This window comes from Salmo salar, chromosome 06 (genome assembly GCF_965601325.2).
Source record: "Salmo salar chromosome 06, fSalSal1, whole genome shotgun sequence".
In the NCBI taxonomy this organism is placed as follows: domain Eukaryota; kingdom Metazoa; phylum Chordata; class Actinopteri; order Salmoniformes; family Salmonidae; genus Salmo; species Salmo salar.
In genome coordinates, this window is record NC_138296.1 from 76,874,739 (window position 1) to 76,896,028 (window position 21,290).

At 45.1% G+C, this 21,290-nt stretch overlaps 1 protein-coding gene across 15 annotated transcripts in view; it reads left to right on the forward strand.

The window, feature by feature from the left end:
* Positions 1 to 18,675, forward strand: part of LOC106608042 (otoferlin) — a 131,212-nt gene extending 112,537 nt beyond the window's left edge. For 2 of the 15 annotated variants that reach the window (XM_045720965.2, XM_045720969.2), the window contains 16 exons: positions 193 to 368; positions 585 to 614; positions 753 to 884; positions 1,312 to 1,387; positions 6,891 to 7,039; positions 7,295 to 7,567; positions 7,744 to 7,871; positions 8,153 to 8,323; positions 8,625 to 8,785; positions 8,905 to 9,047; positions 9,247 to 9,335; positions 10,782 to 10,880; positions 12,469 to 12,710; positions 12,894 to 13,072; positions 13,161 to 13,261; positions 18,219 to 18,675. In XM_045720965.2, coding sequence (XP_045576921.1) covers positions 193 to 368; positions 585 to 614; positions 753 to 884; positions 1,312 to 1,387; positions 6,891 to 7,039; positions 7,295 to 7,567; positions 7,744 to 7,871; positions 8,153 to 8,323; positions 8,625 to 8,785; positions 8,905 to 9,047; positions 9,247 to 9,335; positions 10,782 to 10,880; positions 12,469 to 12,710; positions 12,894 to 13,072; positions 13,161 to 13,261; positions 18,219 to 18,405 — 2,336 coding nt within the window. In that variant the 3' untranslated portion in view covers positions 18,406 to 18,675. The other 13 variants (XM_045720971.2, XM_045720972.2, XM_045720967.2 and 10 more) reach the window with 11 other exon arrangements.
* The last annotated feature ends 2,615 nt before the right edge of the window (positions 18,676 to 21,290 follow it).

Genomic DNA, 21,290 nt, shown 5'->3' on the forward strand with positions numbered 1-21,290 from the left:
TCACTCTCTTTCTCTCTCCCTCTCTCTTTCTCTCTCTCTGCCTCTCCTTTCTGTTTCTCTCTCTCTCTCTCTCTCTCTCTCTCTCTCTCTCTCTCTCTCTCTCTCTCTCTCTCTCTCTCTCTCTGTGTCTCTCTCATTCCATTTCTATGTTGTGTCCTGTTCCTCCTCGGTCACTCCCCTGACCCATTTCAGCTAGACTGATGAATGGCTACATGGTCCTGACAAACTGGGGGTCCCAATCTCGCCCCTGCTCCCCTTACTCCCGCACCCCACCCCGCACCCTCTCTCGCCCCGCAGGTGATGTCACAGTCAACATGGATGCCGACCCCTCAGTCAGGAAGATGGACACGGTGGTCAAGTTAGACGCTGTAAGCTTTGAAACGCGTGTCTCTGATGTTTATCACTTTTGATTTCATGTTTTTGGAATGAAAAGGACAGAAGTAGAGATGCCCTCAAGGACTGAAATTGAGGTTGATGGCTTTACCTCTGGTCCTGTGTGTGGTGTAAAATCTATTCATGTTCTGTCTAGATGTATATATTTTGTGTGTAATTTGGTGTTGTTTTGTGTGACCCTCCCCCTGTAGACGTCTGATGCAGTTGTTAAAGTTGATGTGGTAAGTCCTGGTATGGAACTGTTCCCCAACGTTTGAAAGAGCTTCACAACGTGGACAGCCATCAATGACACCTGTAACATTTATCTACTATACCAGTTAGCACGTAGTTTGATCAGACGCTCTTTCTTGTACCCGCAGAACGAGGAGAAAGAAGAAAAGAAGAAGAAGAAGAAGAAGAAGAAGGGAGAGGTGGAGGAGGACGATGAGACAGATGAGAGCATGCTGGACTGGTGGTCCAAATATTTTGCTTCCATAGAGACACTGATGGAGGTGAGAGATCGATTCTATTCTATTCTATTCTATTCTGTTGAATTCTATTCTATTCTGTTCAATTATTTTCTATTCTGTTCAATTCTATTCTATTCTGTTCAATTCCATTCTATTCTATTCTGTTCAATTCTATTCTATTCTGTTCAATTCAATTCAATTCTATTCTGTTCAATTCCATTCTATTCTGTTCAATTCTATTCTATTCTGTTCATTCTATTCAATTCTGTTCAAATCTGTTCAATTCTATTCTATTCTGTTCAATTCCATTCTATTATATTGCTTTATATTCCGTCTCGTAGGAATATGGTTATATTCTGGAAATAGAGTGTTTGAGTAGATCCAATAAGACAACTGGAGTGTTCTAGAATAAAGTCAGTTCCATGTGTGTCTTGTGGGGATAATCCTGATGTGTAGTTGTGTTTCCCAGATCCTCAGGGCTCAGGAGGCAGCTCTGGCCGAAGCAGAGGAGAGGGAGGACCAGGAGATAGCAGCAGAGGGAGCAGGTAAACATTGCTGGTGCTGAGCATTAAAACAGAGCAACTGTTGTCTAACACGTCTCTCAGAATGGATTGAAAACATTACCTCATATCATACCCATCGATCCCTCACACCAGCATGACCAACCTTGCCGTGCACTACCATGAACGTTGGCTGATAAACTAAACCATTAAGGAATGCAACATTTGCTTATATGCTTATAAAGCAAATCAATCCCTTTGTCCCTTAATCCCCTGATTTAACCATAAATGATTCCCTATCAAGCAAATAATGTGGATACATCTAATACATATATAGATCTACTAATTACCACAAACTCAGTTTTAAATCAAAGTCTAAAACTTTGAAAAAATATAAATTTACATTTACATTTAAGTCATTTAGCAGACGCTCTTATCCAGAGCGACTTACAAATTGGTGCATTCACCTTATAATATCCAGTGGAACAACCACTTTACAATAGTGCATCTAAATCTTTTAAGGGGGGGGGTTAGAAGGATTACTTTATCCTATCCCAGGTATTCCTTAAAGAGGTGGGGTTTCAGGTGTCTCCGGAAGGTGGTGATTGACTCCGCTGTCCTGGCGTCGTGAGGGAGCTTGTTCCACCATTGGGGTGCCAGAGCAGCGAACAGTTTTGACTGGGCTGAGCGGGAACTGTGCTTCCTCAGAGGTAGGGAGGCGAGCAGGCCAGAGGTGGATGAATGCAGTGCCCTTGTTTGGGTGTAGGGCCTGATCAGAGCCTGAAGGTACGGAGGTGCCGTTCCCCTCACAGCTCCATAGGCAAGCACCATGGTCTTGTAGCGGATGCGAGCTTCGACTGGAAGCCAGTGGAGAGAGCGGAGGAGCGGGGTGACGTGAGAGAACTTGGGAAGGTTGAACACCAGATGGGCTGCGGCGTTCTGGATGAGTTGTGGGGGTTTAATGGCACAAGCAGGGAGCCCAGCCAACAACGAGTTGCAGTAATCCAGACGGGAGATGACAAGTGCCTGGATTAGGACCTGCGCCGCTTCCTGTGTGAGGCAGGGTCGTACTCTGCGAATGTTGTAGAGCATGAACCTACAGGATCAGGTCACCGCCTTGATGTTAGTGGAGAACGACAGGGTGTTGTCCAGGGTCACGCCGAGGCTCTTAGCACTCTGGGAGGAGGACACAAGGGAGTTGTCAACCGTGATGGCGAGATCATGGAACGGGCAGTCCTTCCCCGGGAGGAAGAGCAGCTCCGTCTTGCCGAGGTTCAGCTTGAGGTGATGATCCGTCATCCACACTGATATGTCTGCCAGACATGCAGAGATGTGATTCGCCACCTGGTTGTCAGAAGGGGGAAAGGAGAAGATTAATTGTGTGTCATCTGCATAGCAATGATATGAGAGACCATGTGAGGATATGACAGAGCCAAGTGACTTGGTGTATAGCGAGAATAGGAGAGGGCCTAGAACAGAGCCCTGGGGGACACCAGTGGTGAGAGCACGTGGTGCGGAGACAGATTCTCGCCACGCCACCTGGTAGGAGCGACCTGTCAGGTAGGACGCAATCCAAGCGTGGGCCACGCCGGAGATGCCCAGGTCGGAGAGGGTGGAGAGGAGGATCTGATGGTTCACAGTATCAAAGGCAGCAGATAGGTCTAGAAGGATGAGAGCAGAGGAGAGAGAGTTAGCTTTAGCAGTGCGGAGAGCCTCCGTGACACAGAGAAGAGCAGTCTCAGTTGAATGCCCAGTCTTGAAACCTGACTGATTAGGATCAAGAAGGTCATTCTGAGAGAGATAGCAAGAGAGCTGGCCAAGGACGGCACGTTCAAGAGTTTTGGAGAGAAAGGAAAGAAGGGATACTGGTCTGTAGTTGTTGACATCGGAGGGATCGAGTGTAGGTTTTTTCAGAAGGGGTGGAACTCTCGCTCTCTTGAAGACGGAAGGGACGTAGCCAGTGGTCAAGGATGAGTTGATGAGCGAGGTGAGGTAGGGGAGAAGGTCTCCGGAAATGGTCTGGAGAAGAGAGGAGGGGATAGGGTCAAGTGGGCAGGTTGTTGGGCGGCCGGCCGTCACAAGACGCGAGATTTCATCTGGAGAGAGAGGGGAGAAAGAGGTCAAAGCACAGGGTAGGGCAGTGTGAGCAGGACCAGCGGTGTCGTTTGACTTAGCAAACGAGGATCGGATGTCGTCAACCTTCTTTTCAAAATGGTTGACGAAGTCATCCGCAGAGAGGGAGGAGGGGGGGGGAGGGGGAGGAGGATTCAGGAGGGAGGAGAAGGTAGCAAAGAGCTTCCTAGGGTTAGAGGCAGATGCTTGGAGTTTAGAGTGGTAGAAAGTGGCTTTAGCAGCAGAGACAGAAGAGGAAAATGTAGAGAGGAGGGAGTGAAAGGATGCCAGGTCCGCAGGGAGGCGAGTTTTCCTCCATTTCCGCTCGGCTGCCCGGAGCCCTGTTCTGTGAGCTCGCAGTGAGTCGTCGAGCCACGGAGCAGGAGGGGGCGACGGAGCCGGCCTGGAGGATAGGGGACAGAGGAAATCAAAGGATGCAGAGAGGGAGGAGAGGAGGGTTGAGGAGGCAGAATCAGGAGATAGGTTGGAGAAGGTTTGAGCAGAGGGAAGAGATGATAGGATGGAAGAGGAGAGAGTAGCGGGAGAGAGAGAGCGAAGGTTGGGACGGCGCAATACCATCCGAGTAGGGGCAGAGTGAGAAGTGTTGGATGAGAGCGAGAGGGAAAAGGATACAAGGTAGTGGTCGGAGACTTGGAGGGGAGTTGCAATGAGATTAGTGGAAGAACAGCATCTAGTAAAGATGAGGTCAAGCGTATTGCCTGCCTTGTGAGTAGGGGGGGAAGGTGAGAGGGTGAGGTCAAAAGAGGAGAGGGGTGGAAAGAAGGAGGCAGAGAGGAATGAGTCAAAGGTAGACGTGGGGAGGTTAAAGTCACCCAGAACTGTGCGAGGTGAGCCATCCTCAGGAAAGGAACTTATCAAGGCGTCAAGCTCATTGATGAACTCTCCAAGGGAACCTGGAGGGCGATAAATGATAAGGATGTTTAGCTTGAAAGGGCTGGTAACTGTGACAGCATGGAATTCAAATGAGGAGATAGACAGATGGGTCAGGGGAGAAAGAGAGAATGTCCACTTGGGAGAGATGAGGATTCCAGTGCCACCACCCCGCTGGCTCGATGCTCTAGGGGTATGCGAGAACACGTAGGCAGACGAGGAGAGAGCAGTAGGAGTAGCAGTGTTCTCTGTGGTAATCCATGTTTCCGTCAGCGCCAGGAAGTCTAGATGAACTCAGCCTTGTTGGCCGCAGACCGGCAGTTCCAGAGGCTGCCGGAGACCTGGAACTCCACGTGGGTCGTGCGCGCTGGGACCACCAGGTTAGAGTGGCAGCGGCCACGCGGTGTGGAGCATTTGTATGGCCTGTGCAGAGGGGAGAGAACAGGGATAGACAGACACATAGTAGACAAGCTACAGAAGAGGCTACGTTAATGCAAAGGAGATTGGAATGACAAGTGGACTACACGTCTCGAATGTTCAGAAAGTTAAGCTTACGTTGCAAAAATCTTATTGACTAAAATGACGAAAATGATACAGTACTGCTGGCTGGTGGAGTAGGCTAGCTAGCAGTGGCTGCGTTGTTGACTTTGAACGTGTAGCTGGCTAGGTAACCTCGATAGTTTCAGTACTACCCCTTGTCATGATACAAAGCAACTTTGTAGCTAGCTAGCTAACATAACACTAATCAAGACGTTCCTTGTAATGTATTTAGTTTCCACAATGCTGCTCGTCGGTAATAGTTGGCTGGGTTAGGAAAAATGGCGTCGCGGGGGACGGAAATAGCTGGCTAGCTGACCTCGATGGCTGGCTAGCTAACCTCGGTAATTACTAAACTACACAATTATCAAGCTATGACAAAGACAACTAAGTAGCTAGTTAGCTAACACTGCACTAGTCAAATCGTTCCGTTGTAAAGTATTAGTATCTACAGCGCTGCTAGTCGGTAACGGTTGGCTAGCTAGCAGTGGGTTAATGATGACTAGGTGTGTTGACTAAGTCTGGCGCCGCGTCGTGGCTGGCTAGCTCACCTCGATAATTACTCAAACTACACAATTATCTTAGATACAGAGACAGCAAAGACAACTATGTAGCTGGCTAACTAACAGTAACACCACACTAATCAAGTCGTTACGTTGTAATGTAATAGTTTCTGCAGTGCTGCTAGTCGGTAGAAGTTGGCTAGCTAGCAGTGATGACTAGCTAGCTAGCAGCTAGCAGTGTTGACTACGTTAGGAGGACGAAGATAGCTAGCCTCGATATTTACTCTAATTACTCTAAACTACACAATTATCTTTGATACAAAGACGGCTATGTAGCTAGCTAAGAAGAATTGCTCAGATCAAACAAATCAAGCCGTTGTAATGTAGTGAAGTGTAATATTACCTGTGGAGCGAAGCGTAGTGCGACTGCTCGCTCCAAACCGGAAGTGTTGATGTCTTGTTTACCAAATTCCTATTAAGATATTCTCCCAGAATTTGATAAAAAGGATAATGTGGCTCTTTACAAATACAGGTGATTACAAATACAGGTAACTGCCAAAATAAAGGAAGCACCAAAATAATGTGTCTTAATAGGGTGTTGGGCCACCACAATCCACCAGAACAGCTTCAATGCACCTTGGCATAGATTCTGTCTGGAACTCTACTGGAGGGATGCGACACCATTCTTCCAAGAGAAATTCCATAATTGGTGTTTTGTTGATGGTGGTGGGAAACGCTGTCTAAGGCGCCACTCCAGAATCTCCCAGAAGTGTTCAATTGGGTTCATGGGTGGGGGCATTGTCATCCTATGGGGGCATAGCCATGGAAGCAAAAATAATGTCCAAAATAATGGCCTGCCCAGCTTTTTTATACATGACCTTATGCATGATGGGATGTTAATTGCTTACCGTAAATTCCGGACTATAAGCCGCAACTTTTTTCCCAGGCTTTGAATCTCGCAGCTTAAACAATGACGTGGCTAATATATGGATTTTTTTTTTTTTGTTACAAGCCGTGTTTCGTTAAAGCCTGTGTAAAGTTAATTTGTTTCAATGTACCGGTAGGCACCTGCGGCTTATAGACATGTGCGGCTTATTTATGTTCAAAATAATATTTTTTAAATTCAGTGGTTGCGGCTTATATTCAGGTGCGCTTAATAGTCCGGAAATTACGGTAATTCATTTCAATTGACTTTGTACTTTGTATGTATTTACTCAAGTGTTTCCATTATTTTGGTAGTTACTTGTATTTTCCATTTTAAATTACTCATGATATCATGGATTTCAGTAGCCCTGGCAATGGATGGCCAGAGGGGTCAGATGTCAACTTTCATGTTGATTGACATCTGGGGTGTTGTGTCGTGTCCATACATTCGTCCCTCTTTACCCCTCCCTCCCCACCTCTCTCCCCTCCTCCTCCTCCTCCTCCTCCATCAATTCCCTATTCACCCCCCCTGCCCCCCTCCACTCCCCCTCCTCCACTCCTTCCACTCACCCCACAATCAGATATCAAACCTGATGACCTCCCTGTAAAAGGCTCCAAGGGGAAGGAGAAGAGCAGAGACAAGAGCAGGAACAAGGAGAAGAAGAAGAGCCACCATGCCGGAGAGGGGACAGAGAAACACTCCAGCAAACCCAAAGTGGACGAGCTGCTGGTCAGTAGGACTAGAGATTCCACTGGACACACACACACACCTTGTTGTTCAGAGTGTGTCTGATACCATTCCACGTATGTGTGTGCGTGTGTGCGTGTGTGCGTGTGTGCGTGTGTGCGTGTGTGCGCGTGTGTGTGTGTGTGTGTGTGTGTGTGTGTGTGTGTGTGTGTGTGTGTGTGTGTGTGTGTGTGTGTGTGTGTGTGTGTGTGTGTGTGTGTGTGTGTGTGTGTGTGTGTGTGTGTGTGTATTGTCCAGGTGTACAACAAGGAGCTGGAGGCAGAGTATGATAACTTTGAGGACTGGCTCCACACCTTCAACCTGTACAGAGGGAAGGCAGGGGACGACGATGAAGCAGCGCTGGATGACGACAGGATCGTGGGCAGATTCAAGGGCTCCATGTGCATGTACAAGTTGCCTCTGTCTGAGGAGATCACCCGGGAGGTGGGCTTTGACCCTAACATGGGCATGTTCCAGAGCATTCCACACAATGACCCTATCAACGTGCTTGTGCGCATCTTCGTAGTCAGGGTGAGTGACACCCCTAACCTCTAACCTCTAACCATAAACCAAAACTTTCCCAGGTTGTTGCTCTTAACTTCAGCAACCTAATCATGTATTCTCATTCAACTCACTTGGTAAAATAAGGGTTCAATAGATTGTAAGTAAAAACCTAAACCATACCACAAACCAACATTGTATTCCAGGCCACAGACCTCCACCCTGCTGATGTCAATGGGAAAGCGGACCCCTACGTTGTCATCAAACTGGGCAAGTCAGAGCTGAAGGATAAAGAGAACTATATCTCCAAACAGCTCAACCCTGTCTTTGGCAAGTGAGTGTGGATGGATACATTCGTTGCACATTGGTGCAGATTCAACAAGCCAACTCATATAGAACATTGCAATCAAGTGTATTGAAGCATTACTGTACTCTTGTAACTGGCATAGATGCATCGGCAGCGCAATCTATAAGAAGCTAACCACTTCTTATCTCAAATGTCATCCCTACTCTCTCCATCTCTCCCTTTCTTGTCTATCCCCTCCCACTCCTATTCCTCCCTCCCTTCCTCCACCCCTCCTTCCATCCCTCCACTCCCTCCACATCCTCTCTCAGAGCGTTTGACATGGAAGCTACATTCCCCATGGAATCCATGTTGACCGTGTCAGTGTATGACTGGGATCTGGTGGGCACTGATGACCTCATCGGGGAGACCAAGATCGACCTGGAGAACCGCTTCTACAGCAAACACAGAGCTACCTGTGGCATCGCTAACAGCTACTCTGTGTGAGTTCCTGTCTGTCTGTCCATGTCATTCTGTTCTACGGTCCATTGTCTGTCTGTCTGTCTGTCTGTCTGTCTGTCTGTCTGTCTGTCTGTCTGTCTGTCTGTCTGTCTGTCTGTCTGTCTGTCTGTCTGTCTGTCTGTCTGTCTGTCTGTCTGTCTGTCTGTCTGTCTGTCTGTCTGTCTGTCTGTCTGTCTGTCTGTTTAGTTTATACCTCTGTCTGTCTGTTTCCCCCCAAAATGTTAAGAAAATAGAAAATAAAGTAAATATCGACAACAGTCTGGTGTTGTTTGTTCCTGGTAGACATGGTTACAACGTGTGGCGTGACCCCATGAAGCCAAGCCAGATCCTGGCCAAGCTGTGTAAGGAGGGCAAGCTGGACGGCCCCCACTACGGCCCCGGGGGCAGGGTCAAGGTCGCCAACCGCGTCTTCATGGGTGCCACAGAGATCGAGGATGAGAATGGTATGTTTTTAACATACAGTATGATACATTTGTGCTGTTGAAAATATATTTATTAAGCTTTGCCTACATTTAGAGACCTGACATTTACTGTGCGTCTGTGTGTGCGCGTGTGTGTACAGGTCTGAAGAAGCAGACAGACGAGCACCTGGCCCTGACGGTGCTGAAGCACTGGGAGGAGATCCCCAGGGTGGGCTGTAAACTCATCCCAGAACACGTCGAGACAAGACCCCTACTCAACCCTGACCACCCTGGCATTGAACAGGTCACACACACACTCCTACTTATTATTAGTAAAACGTTATTTTACGGGTTCATCTGGAACTAAGAGTTTAATTAATTTTGGTCACTTTTGAGTTAATTGATAATATAATGCCTTATGAGGGTAAAATAATGAATAATATTGGATAATGAAGCTGTTATGAGCTGTTATAACCTGTTATAACCTCTGTTTAACCCCACAGGGGCGGATTGAGATGTGGGTAGACATGTTCCCCATGGACATGCCAGCACCTGGACCCGCCATCGACATATCACCACGTAAACCAAAGAAGTATGTCATGTCTGAGGCCGGCGGAAGTGTCAGAGTCCAGTCAGTGTACACTCTTAGAAAAAAGGGTTCTCAAAGGGTTCTTAGGTTGTTCCCATATGAGAACCCTTTTTGGTTCCAGGTAGAACCCTTTTGGGTTCAATGTAGAACCCTCTGTGAAAAGAGTTCTACCTGGAACCAAAAAGGGTTCTTCAAAGGGTTCTCCTATGGGGACAGGCGACTAACCCTTTTAGATTCTAGATAGCACCTTTTTAGTGTAGATACAGCATTGGAGTCTGGTGGGAGGAGCTATAGGAGGACAGGCTCATTGTAATGGCTGGAATGGAATAAATGGAACGGTATCAAACACATCAAACAAATAGAAACCACATGTTTGATTCCATTCCATTAATACCATTCCAACAATTACAGTGAGCCCATCATCCTATAGCTCCTCCCACCATCTACCTCTGAGGTACAGTATATGTTACACATTACCAGATAGATCAAGGCACAACCTAAACATTTCCTAAAGGTTTGATTGACGTTTTGCTTCTTATTTATGATCCTATATGAAGTGCTGTATATATGAGTCTCAAAGCAGAAGGATGTAGTTTTCCTACTTATATCCCTTCCAGGTTTTCTGTGGTAAGTGTTGTATCTCATTAGAGTAGGTTGGTTATCTAGTGGTTTTCTGTGGTAAGTGTTGTATCTCATTAGAGTAGGTTGGTTATCTAGTGGTTTTCTGTGGTAAGTGTTGTCTCTCATTAGAGTAGGTTGGTTATCTAGTGGTTTTCTATGGTAAGTGTTGTATCTCATTAGAGTAGGTTGGTTATCTAGTGGTTTTCTGTGGTAAGTGTTGTATCTCATTAGAGTAGGTTGGTTATCTAGTGGTTTTCTGTGGTAAGTGTTGTATATCATTAGAGTAGGTTGGTTATCTAGTGGTTTTCTGTGGTAAGTGTTGTATCTCATTAGAGTAGGTTGGTTATCTAGTGGTTTTCTGTGGTAAGTGTTGTATCTCATTAGAGTAGGTTGGTTATCTAGCACTAGACCTGGCCTGGTACATGTCTCACCATAGGAGTGTACAGCCACCTTCCAGGGCCAATTAAGCAGTCCAACAGTCCAACTGTGTGTTCCTTCCTCCCCTTCACCAGATATGAGCTCAGGGTGATTATATGGAATACAGACGAAGTAATACTGGAGGACGATGATTACTTCACTGGGGAAAAGTCCAGTGACATATTTGTCAGGGGGTAGGTACCACAGAGGGCCGTGGCGTTATGCCCCGATAGCCCCGTGGGTGTGACAAAGTGGCGTGCTCCCGTGTTTTTTTGGCGTTAATCATTGTTTTTTTGTTTTGTTTTGTTTGTTTCCACGTTTTCCGTGTGTTGCGTGTTTGTTTGTGTCTCTTGTTTGTCCTCTCTCTCTCTCTCTCTCTCTCCTGTGTGTCGATGCTGTGCTGTTGTCCAGCTTTGAACTGCGTGTTATTATTTGGAACACTGATGACGTAGTTCTAGAGGACGATGCTTTCATGACAGGAGAAAAGATGTCTGACATTTATGTCAGGGGGTAAAACACACGTTTACATCGCATGGCTCGTACAAACCCCTCCCCCCTTCCTTACCCGCCCCTCCCTCAGCTATCCAATCAGCACGCAGCTCCCCTGCTCAAGACCCAACCCTTCTACCTTAGCCTTCCTATCAGCACGCAGTAAACCACAATGCCTTCATGCCTACAGACAGAGGAAGCCAATCAGGACCATACCACTTAAACAGCAAAGAGGCTAATGTGTCAACAAATGACACTAGGGCTAGGCCATCTACTAATCTGAAATTCACTAATCATTATTGAATTAACCAGATAATGGATTCTAAACTGTTCTCATGCACATTAAATTGGATATAATCTAGGATAACTCAATAACAGTATTCCATTTTGACTTGCCAATTGCTAATCATCCTTACTGTCATTAGTTTATCTGGTATGGTCCTACAACAGTTGTAGATTGTCTTGGGCGGGGGTTAAAACTACTCGGGATTCCAGGAAGTCTCATGCATGCCAGCATTAGCAAAAAAGGCTTGCATGGGAAATGGAATGGATTCCATATTGTTTTTGCAATTGTATTGTCATTTGCTGCCACTTATTAATGATGCTGTTGAGAGTATATCAATACTAATGGACATTCAAAGTCGTAGAAAAGTTTTTGGCCGAGGCTCCTCCCCTCCTGCTTCTCAAATGTGCCCATCTTCAGGTTTTCAATTCAGTCCAATAGAAAATGTGTTGAAATTCCAATTGAAGAATTTAAAATTGACATCAATTTTCAAAGATACATTTTCAATTCATGAAATTGTAATTTTGCTTTCCTTTCTGAATTTAAATGGAATTGAACCCTCCTCACCAACCACTGGCCACTTGGCATCAGTGCAGGGGATAAACTCAGTCTGCCACCCCACACTGTGCTGAGTCTGCATTGAGCCTAGATTTGCATTGTAAGACACTTCTGTTAATGTTAATCTCGTATCTGCATCTTCCCTCCAATGAAGGAAAGCACTGTCATAAAAATGTATTTGACTCTTTTTGTAAAGCTTTGTGTGTGCATGGCATTTGTAATATGTGACCGTCCAACACCAAATCAGGTCATTTGTATTTAAATACACAGTGTAAACTCTATTCTTATTCAGTTGTTTTACGATGGTAATATTTGTATAGAATTCACCTAGGTGCACACACTATGACCACAATTTCACAGCCATGTTTACATTTTATTTAATTAATAATCTCATACATTTGTCATTACTGGCTGGTTTCTTATTGGAGGGTCCCACCATACGTGTTTTGCTTTTCAAATACTAACATCCTTTTTGTGTATTCAATGGACCAGACCTGTAATGCATACAACACATACTGAGTCATACTATGAATGATCCATAGCAATCTCAAATCACATTGACTGATGTAAAATGGTGATCTGATCTTCACTGCGTCTGCCTAACCTCCACAGACAACCTTCACACAGAGCATGATAAGTGAAGCTTGTTAATATGCAAAAATAACCCAATAATAACACGGTCCTTACACTTAATTTACTACATCATTGGGTCAACATGACCCTCACCTCTAACCTCTGACCCCATGCGACCTTTGACCTTTAACCCAGCTGGCTGAAGGGTCAGCAGGAGGACAAGCAGGACACAGACGTCCACTACCACTCTCTGACGGGCGAGGGAAATTTCAACTGGCGCTTCGTGTTCCCCTTCGACTACCTGATGGCTGAGGAGAAGATTGTCATCTCCAAGAAGGAGTCCATGTTCTCCTGGGACGAGACCGAGTACAAGATCCCTGCACGCCTCACCCTGCAGGTCTGGGACGCTGACCACTTCTCCGCTGATGACTTCCTAGGTACTGTAGGCCTACACTGCTGGAGCTCTCTAGAACTCTACACATTCTTCTTTACATTTTTATTGGTCATTTTTCTCAAATGTTCTCCATTCGCTTCGCCATATACAGCTCCTTTATCTCATCCCTCAAGCTCTGTCATCTCCTTAGTTATCCTTTAATGCCATGTATTGTGTCTCCTGACAGGTGCGATAGAGCTGGACCTGAACAGGTTTCCCCGCGGGGCGAAGACAGCCAAGCAGTGTTCTATAAACATGGTCCAGAACCAGGCAGAGCTGCCCTGCATCTCCATCTTCAAACAGAAGAGAGTCAAGGGCTGGTGGCCATTCGTGGCCCGCGACGAGAACGACGAGATGGAACTCACGGTGAGAGAGAGAGAGAGAGAGAGAGAGAGAGAGAGACCCACACACACACACACATTGGATCATTGGATTGATTGTGTCTTCCTCTCAGGGTAAAGTGGAGGCGGAGCTTCATCTCATGTCGGCAGAGGAGGCGGAGAAAAGTCCTGTTGGTCTGGGACGCAATGAGCCTGACCCTCTGGAGAAACCAAAGTAAGATCTTAATATTTACAGTATACACACACACTCACACTAAGACTATACCCACATACACATTCAGACAAAACGTACACAATCACAAATAACTCGATGTTAAAAGGAAAGGTGGGAAACAGAATGGCAGAGTCAGACATGGTCAACTTTCCTATACTCCTCCCCTTCCTTCAGGGGTTCTATTCACACCATGCAAGTGTTAGAACCGACTGTATTTCTCCCAGTCATTTATTTCAAAACCTCTCATTCTGCACCCATCAGAAGCTGATAATGGTTTACATTTTAGTAGACACTTTTTTTCCAGAGCGACTTGACGGTACACCTTTCATGCTTTGTCACATTGGTCCTCCATGGGAATCGAACTCACAACCCTGGCATTGCAAGCACTGTGCTCTACCAACTGAGCCACACTGGCTTATTCAGATGTTATGTGATGCACACAATGACATGAAATAATAATAAGAAATACAGTCTATTTTGAGACCTGCACCTCATTGCAATGTGAACACACTTTCACACCATCTCACTGTTCTCTTCCTGTCATCTCTTCACGTTTCCCTCTGTTTCCTTTCTTACTGTCTCTGTGTTGCCTCCCTCTCTCCCCTCCAACCTGCGTTGTCTTTCCTTCCATCTACATCACCTCCTCTCCTCCTCCCCTCCTTCTGAAGTCGCCCGGACACCAGTCTCATGTGGTTTGTGAACCCCCTGAAGTCCATCCGCTACTTCATCTGGCACAACTACCGCTGGCTGATCCTCAAGGCCCTGGGCCTGCTGCTGCTGCTGCTCCTGTTGGGTCTATTCCTCTACTCCTTCCCTGGCTACCTGGTCAAGAAGATGCTGGGGGCCTGAGGGGGCTGAGACCTACCAGGGCCACTGGTGGCCCCCTCTCTCTTCTCCTATCCTACCGTTTCCTCTCCTGTTCCTTCTTTTCTGTCACTTTCTCTTTATCATTCACACCCTCTGGTCCTCTCCTTTTCTCTGTCTGGTCCTCTCTCTGGTCCTTTCCAGTTCTCTGTCTGGTCCTCTCCTTTTCTCTGTCTGGTCCTCTCTCTGGTCCTCTCCAGTTCACTCCTCTGTTCCTCCTTTTCACTGATCCCATATCTGTCTATCCCTTTCCTCCCATCTCCTGCGGTATCTGTCACTCAATGGATGTTATCACATCTTCTCCTCTTTCTACCACCTTCCTTTTCTATAACCTCTTTCTTCTATCCCTCAACCTCTTTCATCTCTTGTCCTCTTTCTTTTCAGGTCCTATTTTCCACATCTCAGGTCTGTCTCTCAATCTTTGTATTTTCTCAGATAGACAAAGATTGTGTCTGGTACCTATTCCTCTGCTTTGTTTCCTGCTCCTCCCTGTCTTAGTCTCCTTTCCTGTGATGTCTCTTGTCTCTCAACCTGTCAATGTCTTGTGTCAATCATGAGTCTGCCGTTGTGCAGAACACCGTCATTACACTGGAGACGTATTATATGCAGCGCAAAACTTTTCCCTATAAATGTACAGCATTATACTGGCACCCGAGTTGCTAGCAGACTAAACCACTCCATGGTGAACTTCACCAACAGAGTGGATCAGAGACCAGGCTTTGTGGAATATCTAGCTCCGACTACATCGATTCACTCAAGGTCAATGCTTTAAAAAAAAATATAAAAAAATGCAATGCCTACCTGGTACCTATGTTTGTCTTCTGTAGTTACGTGCATTTCTATGTTGAAATCCATACTTTTTCAAATACAACCACCGACTTTTTGCTCGTTTCTGTTTCTCAGATGGCAACTTAGCGTGAATGCTCATGTGCCAATTGAATCTCCGATGACGTAGACCTAGGTCTCCAAACACTCATTGTACAATCAAATCACACAATCTACAGATGGTGTGTCGACCAATCAAATCACACAATCTACAGATGGTGTGTCGACCATTAAAATCACACAATCTACAGATGGTAATTTTCCTTACTGTAAAACATGTTACAGCATACAGCATCCCTGCTGTAAATTGGATGCTGTAATGTTTTACAGTAAGGAAAATAGTACTGTGAAATATATAACTGCATCTCTGCTGTACAGCAACATTACAGTATTAAGCTGGCAACTCTGGTGCCAGGATAATGCTGTAAATTTACAGTGAAATTCTCCCTGAAATCTGAATTTAAGAAAAAACATAAAATACATTTATTCAAGTTGTTAACAACATTAACTACAAATCAACAATAAGGGCTGTAATTATATGGGCAGCAGGTAGCCTATTGGTTAAGAGCATTGGGCCAGTAACCATAAGGTCACTGGTTCAAATCCCTGAGCCAAATAGGTGGAAAAAACGATCGATGTGCCCTTGAGCAAGTCACTTAAACCTAATTGTTCCTGTAAGTCACTATGTGAGTGTCAAAAAAATCATCATCCCATTTTATGTCTTCATTGTCTGAGGAATATATCTGTGCTTAGCTGACTGTGCAATGGTCTTTTGGTTAATACAAATAATGTAGTTATTTCATAAACAAGGTTGTTTGCATAGTAGTGTATGGAGATATGTGATCCATTGGAAATAGTCATACATCATATATGGCTTACTAACCACTAACACTGGCTCTCGTCTTTTTTATCCTCCACCTCTGGCCCCCTTATCACCGTTTCCTCACCCCACCCACTATCTTCCCTTTAACCTACTCACCCCTCTGTCCCCCACCTCTACCTCTCACACAACTGCCCTCCATCTACCCCATATCCTTCTCCACTCCCTTCCCTATATCTTCTACCCCACTATCCCCCCCTTCTACCACAGTCGGCCAGACACCACCTTCCTGTGGTTCCTGAGCCCCCTGAAGGCCATCCGCTACCTGGTGTGTAACCGCTACAAGTGGCTTATCATCAAGATCATTGTGGCCCTGCTGCTGCTCATGATGCTGGGGCTCTTCCTCTACAGCATGCCTGGTTACCTGGTCAAGAAGCTGCTGGGGGCCTGAGGGGGATGAATGAGTGGATACATGTGGAGACAAGATGATTGCAGCCCCACGGTCCCTTCCCTCAGCATCCCAGCCTTGCCCCCGCCCCACCACCCATCTAACCTTGGCAGTGCTGCTTAACACACCTTCTACTCAAAGACGTTCTATCTATCCCTTGGACTTTTTATCTATCGCTTGGACTACTAAAAACTAAGAACGTCCATATATCTTCTACAGTAGCACAGTGGGCCTAACCACTCTTGCGATGACCACTGACTAACCAATCAAACGCCTCGCCCCTGATCTGATCATCAATGATGCGGCATACCCTGATGTAACATTTTAGACATTGTTTATTTATCTATTTATTTGTGACTTAAATGATTTGGTAGGACATGGTTAGTGGTCAGTTGATTGGTACTGTTGGTCTTGCATGGACATACATGTTGTAATTTTCCCCATTACTTCTATTATACTGCTGTTTTTAAATGGGAATCATGGGGTTGGTTGGTGTGATCACTTGAACTGGACAAAAAATTGATTGTTTCCAACAGTTAATGTTCCTCTTGCAGACTTTGTACACATCTTAAATAATGATGAAGCGATTGAACAAAAGATGTCTATTTTCTTAGGACCTAGTTTAACAAGATATATAAAGAGGGACAAAGAATAGAAGAACAACTTTTGAATATTTATCAATATACACGAGCTAAGCATGCTATCGTTTGGTTTAATTTGTGTCCTCAAACACCAACATTTTATGGAACAATGCTTGTTTCTTCAGCCCTTCCTTCAGTGACCTGGAATGCTCTTATAGACTGTTACTGTTATCCAGCAAATGCACAGTAGGTTTAGAGACAAATAAGCATGCAACTGTATTCTAACATCTCACAGTGATTCAGTTTACATGGTTATCTGACAAGGCATGACTTTTTATTGTAGCTTTAAAGTCAGTTAGTAAACCTTTTATTTATGCCCGGATCTAGACAATGTTTTTTTTTTTTACAATGTAGAGATTCCTAAGTGGTTATGTGCATCTTATAGCACATGAGACGTACAGAAATAGGAAGGTCGGGATTGGCCTCTTGACCTCTACCCTATCGGCCTATCAGATTACTTGGCTTGCCCTATCAGTTTTTTTATATCAGTTTAATTACTACGCATACTACCTTCCTCTTATTACTTGTTTTTGATTGACTTTTGATTATAATTGATATTGTTCTGCAATGTTGAGGGAGCTAGCACGTAAGCATTGCACTGCACCTATTATACCTGCTGTAAACTGTGTAGGTGATGAATACAATTTGATTTGAGATTACTTAGTTTGCAGTGGGCAGTTCCCTCATGGTTTCCCTTGCTTGACCTACCTGTAGTTATGAGGCAGGTTAGCATTTTTTGACATGAATCTTGTTCTGGAGGCATCTCTACAGAGTGGTCACTAACTGGCACAGCCACAAAGTCACACAATCTTATTTTAAAATGAACCCTAGCTTTAACCACACAGATAACCCTAATTGATAACCCTAGCCTTAAATTAAGACCAACAAGTTAAATTCTTTCCAGAAATGTTTAAAATTGGCAATTTTGACTTTGCAGCTCACTCAGTTCTGCTTCAAGGACAAGCCTCATCCCAATAAACGTCAACCTGCAGTTTTGACATCATTTGTGTTGCAGTCATTTTAGTGATCCCGTGTTCACAAAATACAAACCAACAAAAAAAAATATTTTAATGTTTGCACTAACTCTCGTCTGTTTGTATGATAAAGTGTATTTATATATTTCTGTTGAAAAGTGTGCAATCTTAATTTGTCTGTTTTAACAAGGACTTTAAATAAATTTAATGAATTGAAAAACAATTTGGGGAAATGTTAGGTTTGTATCCGTTTACAGCGTCTAATAAATGTCACTGTGTTCTTGATGTGTGCGGCAGAGGTTGCATGAGTATCTAGACGACTCGTTGAGGGTAGTATGTGTATATTTTTGTTGTGTGTGTAAAACATCTCCATCTCTCCCTGCAGTCGTCCCAACACCAGTCTGTCGTGGATGCTGAGCCCGGTGCGTGTAGTGTGTATCCTAGTCTGGAGGCAGTACAAGCTGCACTGTGCTCTGCTGCTGGGGGCCGTCCTGGGACTTCTGTTCCTGGGCCTGCTCTTCTTCTCCCTGCCTTCTGCCCTCAGCTACAAGATCTTCAACGTCGCTGGCTGAACACACACTTATCAACCACACACATGCAAACTTAACTTTCTCTCCATGTGGCTGATCCCTGAATGTATTTGCATCTTAAATTGTTTGTATTGTACTGTACAAGCTCTAATGCATTACATTTTATTCAATATTGTTGGTAACATTCTACTTTACTACTAGGTAACTCCCATTATGCACTTTATATTTTACATTGTGTTAAACATCATCTCCCATACTGTAAGTTGATAAAGTGCTTTATTTTCCTCATAAAATATTTAAGCATTTCCACTACACTGTGTTCGTGTGTGCTCTTCTCTTCCTCATTGGTCAGCTCATTTACTCAGGAGCTGTAACGGGTGTCGTAATGATTCGACCAAGGTGCAGCGGGAACGTGTATACTCATCTTCTTTAATTGGTAAAAAGAAGGAAAAAACTAAACAAAACATGTATACAAACACAACGAACGACACTAACAGTCCTGTCATGTGCTCAGACACTAAACAAGGAGACAACTACCCACAATTCCCATTACTTAGCCACACTCCCCGTGTGCCCCCCCCAATTTTTTTTATTGGGGCTGCCTCTCCGGCTTCCTTGCCAGCTGTGTTCCCCTGTAGCGTTCCCGGTCCTCTCCAGCCTCTCGTATCTCCGCTCTCCTGGCTGCCTCCACCTGTTCCGGTGGGCGACGGTGTTCACCAGCCTGGTGCCATGGTCCAGCCCCATCCAGAATTTCCTCCCATGTCCACGACTCCCTGTAGTCCACCTGCTGCTCCTTCCTCCGCTGCTTGGTCCTTTGGTGGTTGGTAGTTCTGTAACGGTCGTCGTATGGAGTAGACCAAGGCGCAGCGGGTTGAGTGCTCATCTTAACTTTTATTGAACACTTAACAAAAACAAAACAAGAAAAATTAACGAAGGCACAGTATTGCAGGCTACACACACAGCTATGCAAAAACAACTTCCCACAATTCCCATTACAAACACACCCCTATACATAGGACCTTCAATCAGAGGCAACGAGGAACAGCTGCCTCCAATTGAAGGCCAATCCCAATTAACTAAACATAGAACTAAACAACCTAGATCTAACATAGAAATACACTAACCTAGAACATAACCCAAAAACCCCGGAACACTCTAAACAAACACCCCTCTACATAACACATAGCCCAACAAACCCCGAAACACTCTAAATAATCACCCCCTGCCACGTCCTGACCAAATTACAATAACAAATAACCCCTTTACTGGTCAGAACGTGACAGGAGCCAGCGGCATTATCAGAATTAATCCGAAGAATGGAGATTGTCAGTAAATGTCTCTAAATTAGCACAAACATTCTGGACATTAACCCTCTAGATGCACTTACACACACACACACACTCACCCTGGAGTTGCCGTATTGGTGCAGTAGCATCCGTAGCTCTGTATTCTGTTTTAAACTCTGTGTCTGTCGTTAAACCGCGATCAGAACAATGCTGGGAACAAACAGATAAAAAACAAAATCAGTGCTCAATCAATCACCGCTCTTTATATCAACAGTTTTATAACTCAATTAGAGGCCGGATTGAATCTACAGAACATTAGGAACATCTTTCTAATATTGAGTTTCACCCCCTTTTGCCCTCAGAACAGTCTCAATTCGTCGAGGCATGGACTCTACAAGGTTTAAAACATTCGACAGGGATGGTGGCCCATGTTGACTCCAACAAGTTGGCTGGATGTCCTTTGGGTGGTGGACAATTCTTGACGGGAAACTGTTATGCGTGAAAAACCCAGCAGCGTTGCAGTTCTTGACACACTGAAACCGGTGCGTCTGGCACCTACATTACTACCATACCCCGTTCAAAGGCACTTAACTATTTTGTCTTGCCCATTCACCCTCTGAATGGCACACATACACAATTCACATTCTGAATGGCACACATACACAATTCACCCTCTGAATGGCACACATACACAATTTGCCCTCTGGATGGCACACATACACAATTCACCCTCTGGATGGCACACATACACAATTCACCCTCTGAATGGCACACATACACAATTCACCCTCTGAATGGCACACATACACAATTCACCCTCTGAATGGCACACATACACAATTCACCCTCTGAATGGCACACATACACAATTCACCCTCTGAATGGCACACATACACAATTCACCCTCTGAATGGCACACATACACAATGTCTAAATTGTCTCAAGGCTTAAAAATCAATAAGGTTTAATTTCAATAGCTTTCACCAGGATTCACCTGGTCAGTCACAATCATCACTCCATTGTGAGAAATATGTTTGTAAAGTTTCACTTTGTCATATGAAATGTGTAAGGTAGCTTCTCCACTGATTTAAGTTGACTATTTTGAGCCCAGTGTGACACATATAATGCCCATGCTAGCAAGCCACTTAGAATGCATGCCCAATACACGGCTTCATTATTACTGGTATGCTAGTTTGGTTATTGAAACAGAAGGCCCTAGTGCTGGTCTGGGCCGGCAGTGCTATGCTAGTTTGGTTATTGAAACAGAAGGCCCTAGTGCTGGTCTGGGCCGGCAGTGCTATGCTAGTTTGGTTATTGAAACAGAAGGCCCTAGTGCTGGTCTGGGCCGGCAGTGCTATGCTAGTTTGGTTATTGAAACAGAAGGCCCTAGTGCTGGTCTGGGCCGGCAGTGCTATGCTAGTTTGGTTATTGAAACAGAAGGCCCTAGTGCTGGTCTGGGCCGGCAGTGCTATGCTAGTTTGGTTATTGAAACAGAAGGCCCTAGTGCTGGTCTGGGCCGGCAGTGCTATGCTAGTTTGGTTATTGAAACAGAAGGCCCTAGTGCTGGTCTGGGCCGGCAGTGCTATGCTAGTTTGGTTATTGAAACAGAGGGCCCTAGTGCTGGTCTGGGCCGGCAGTGCT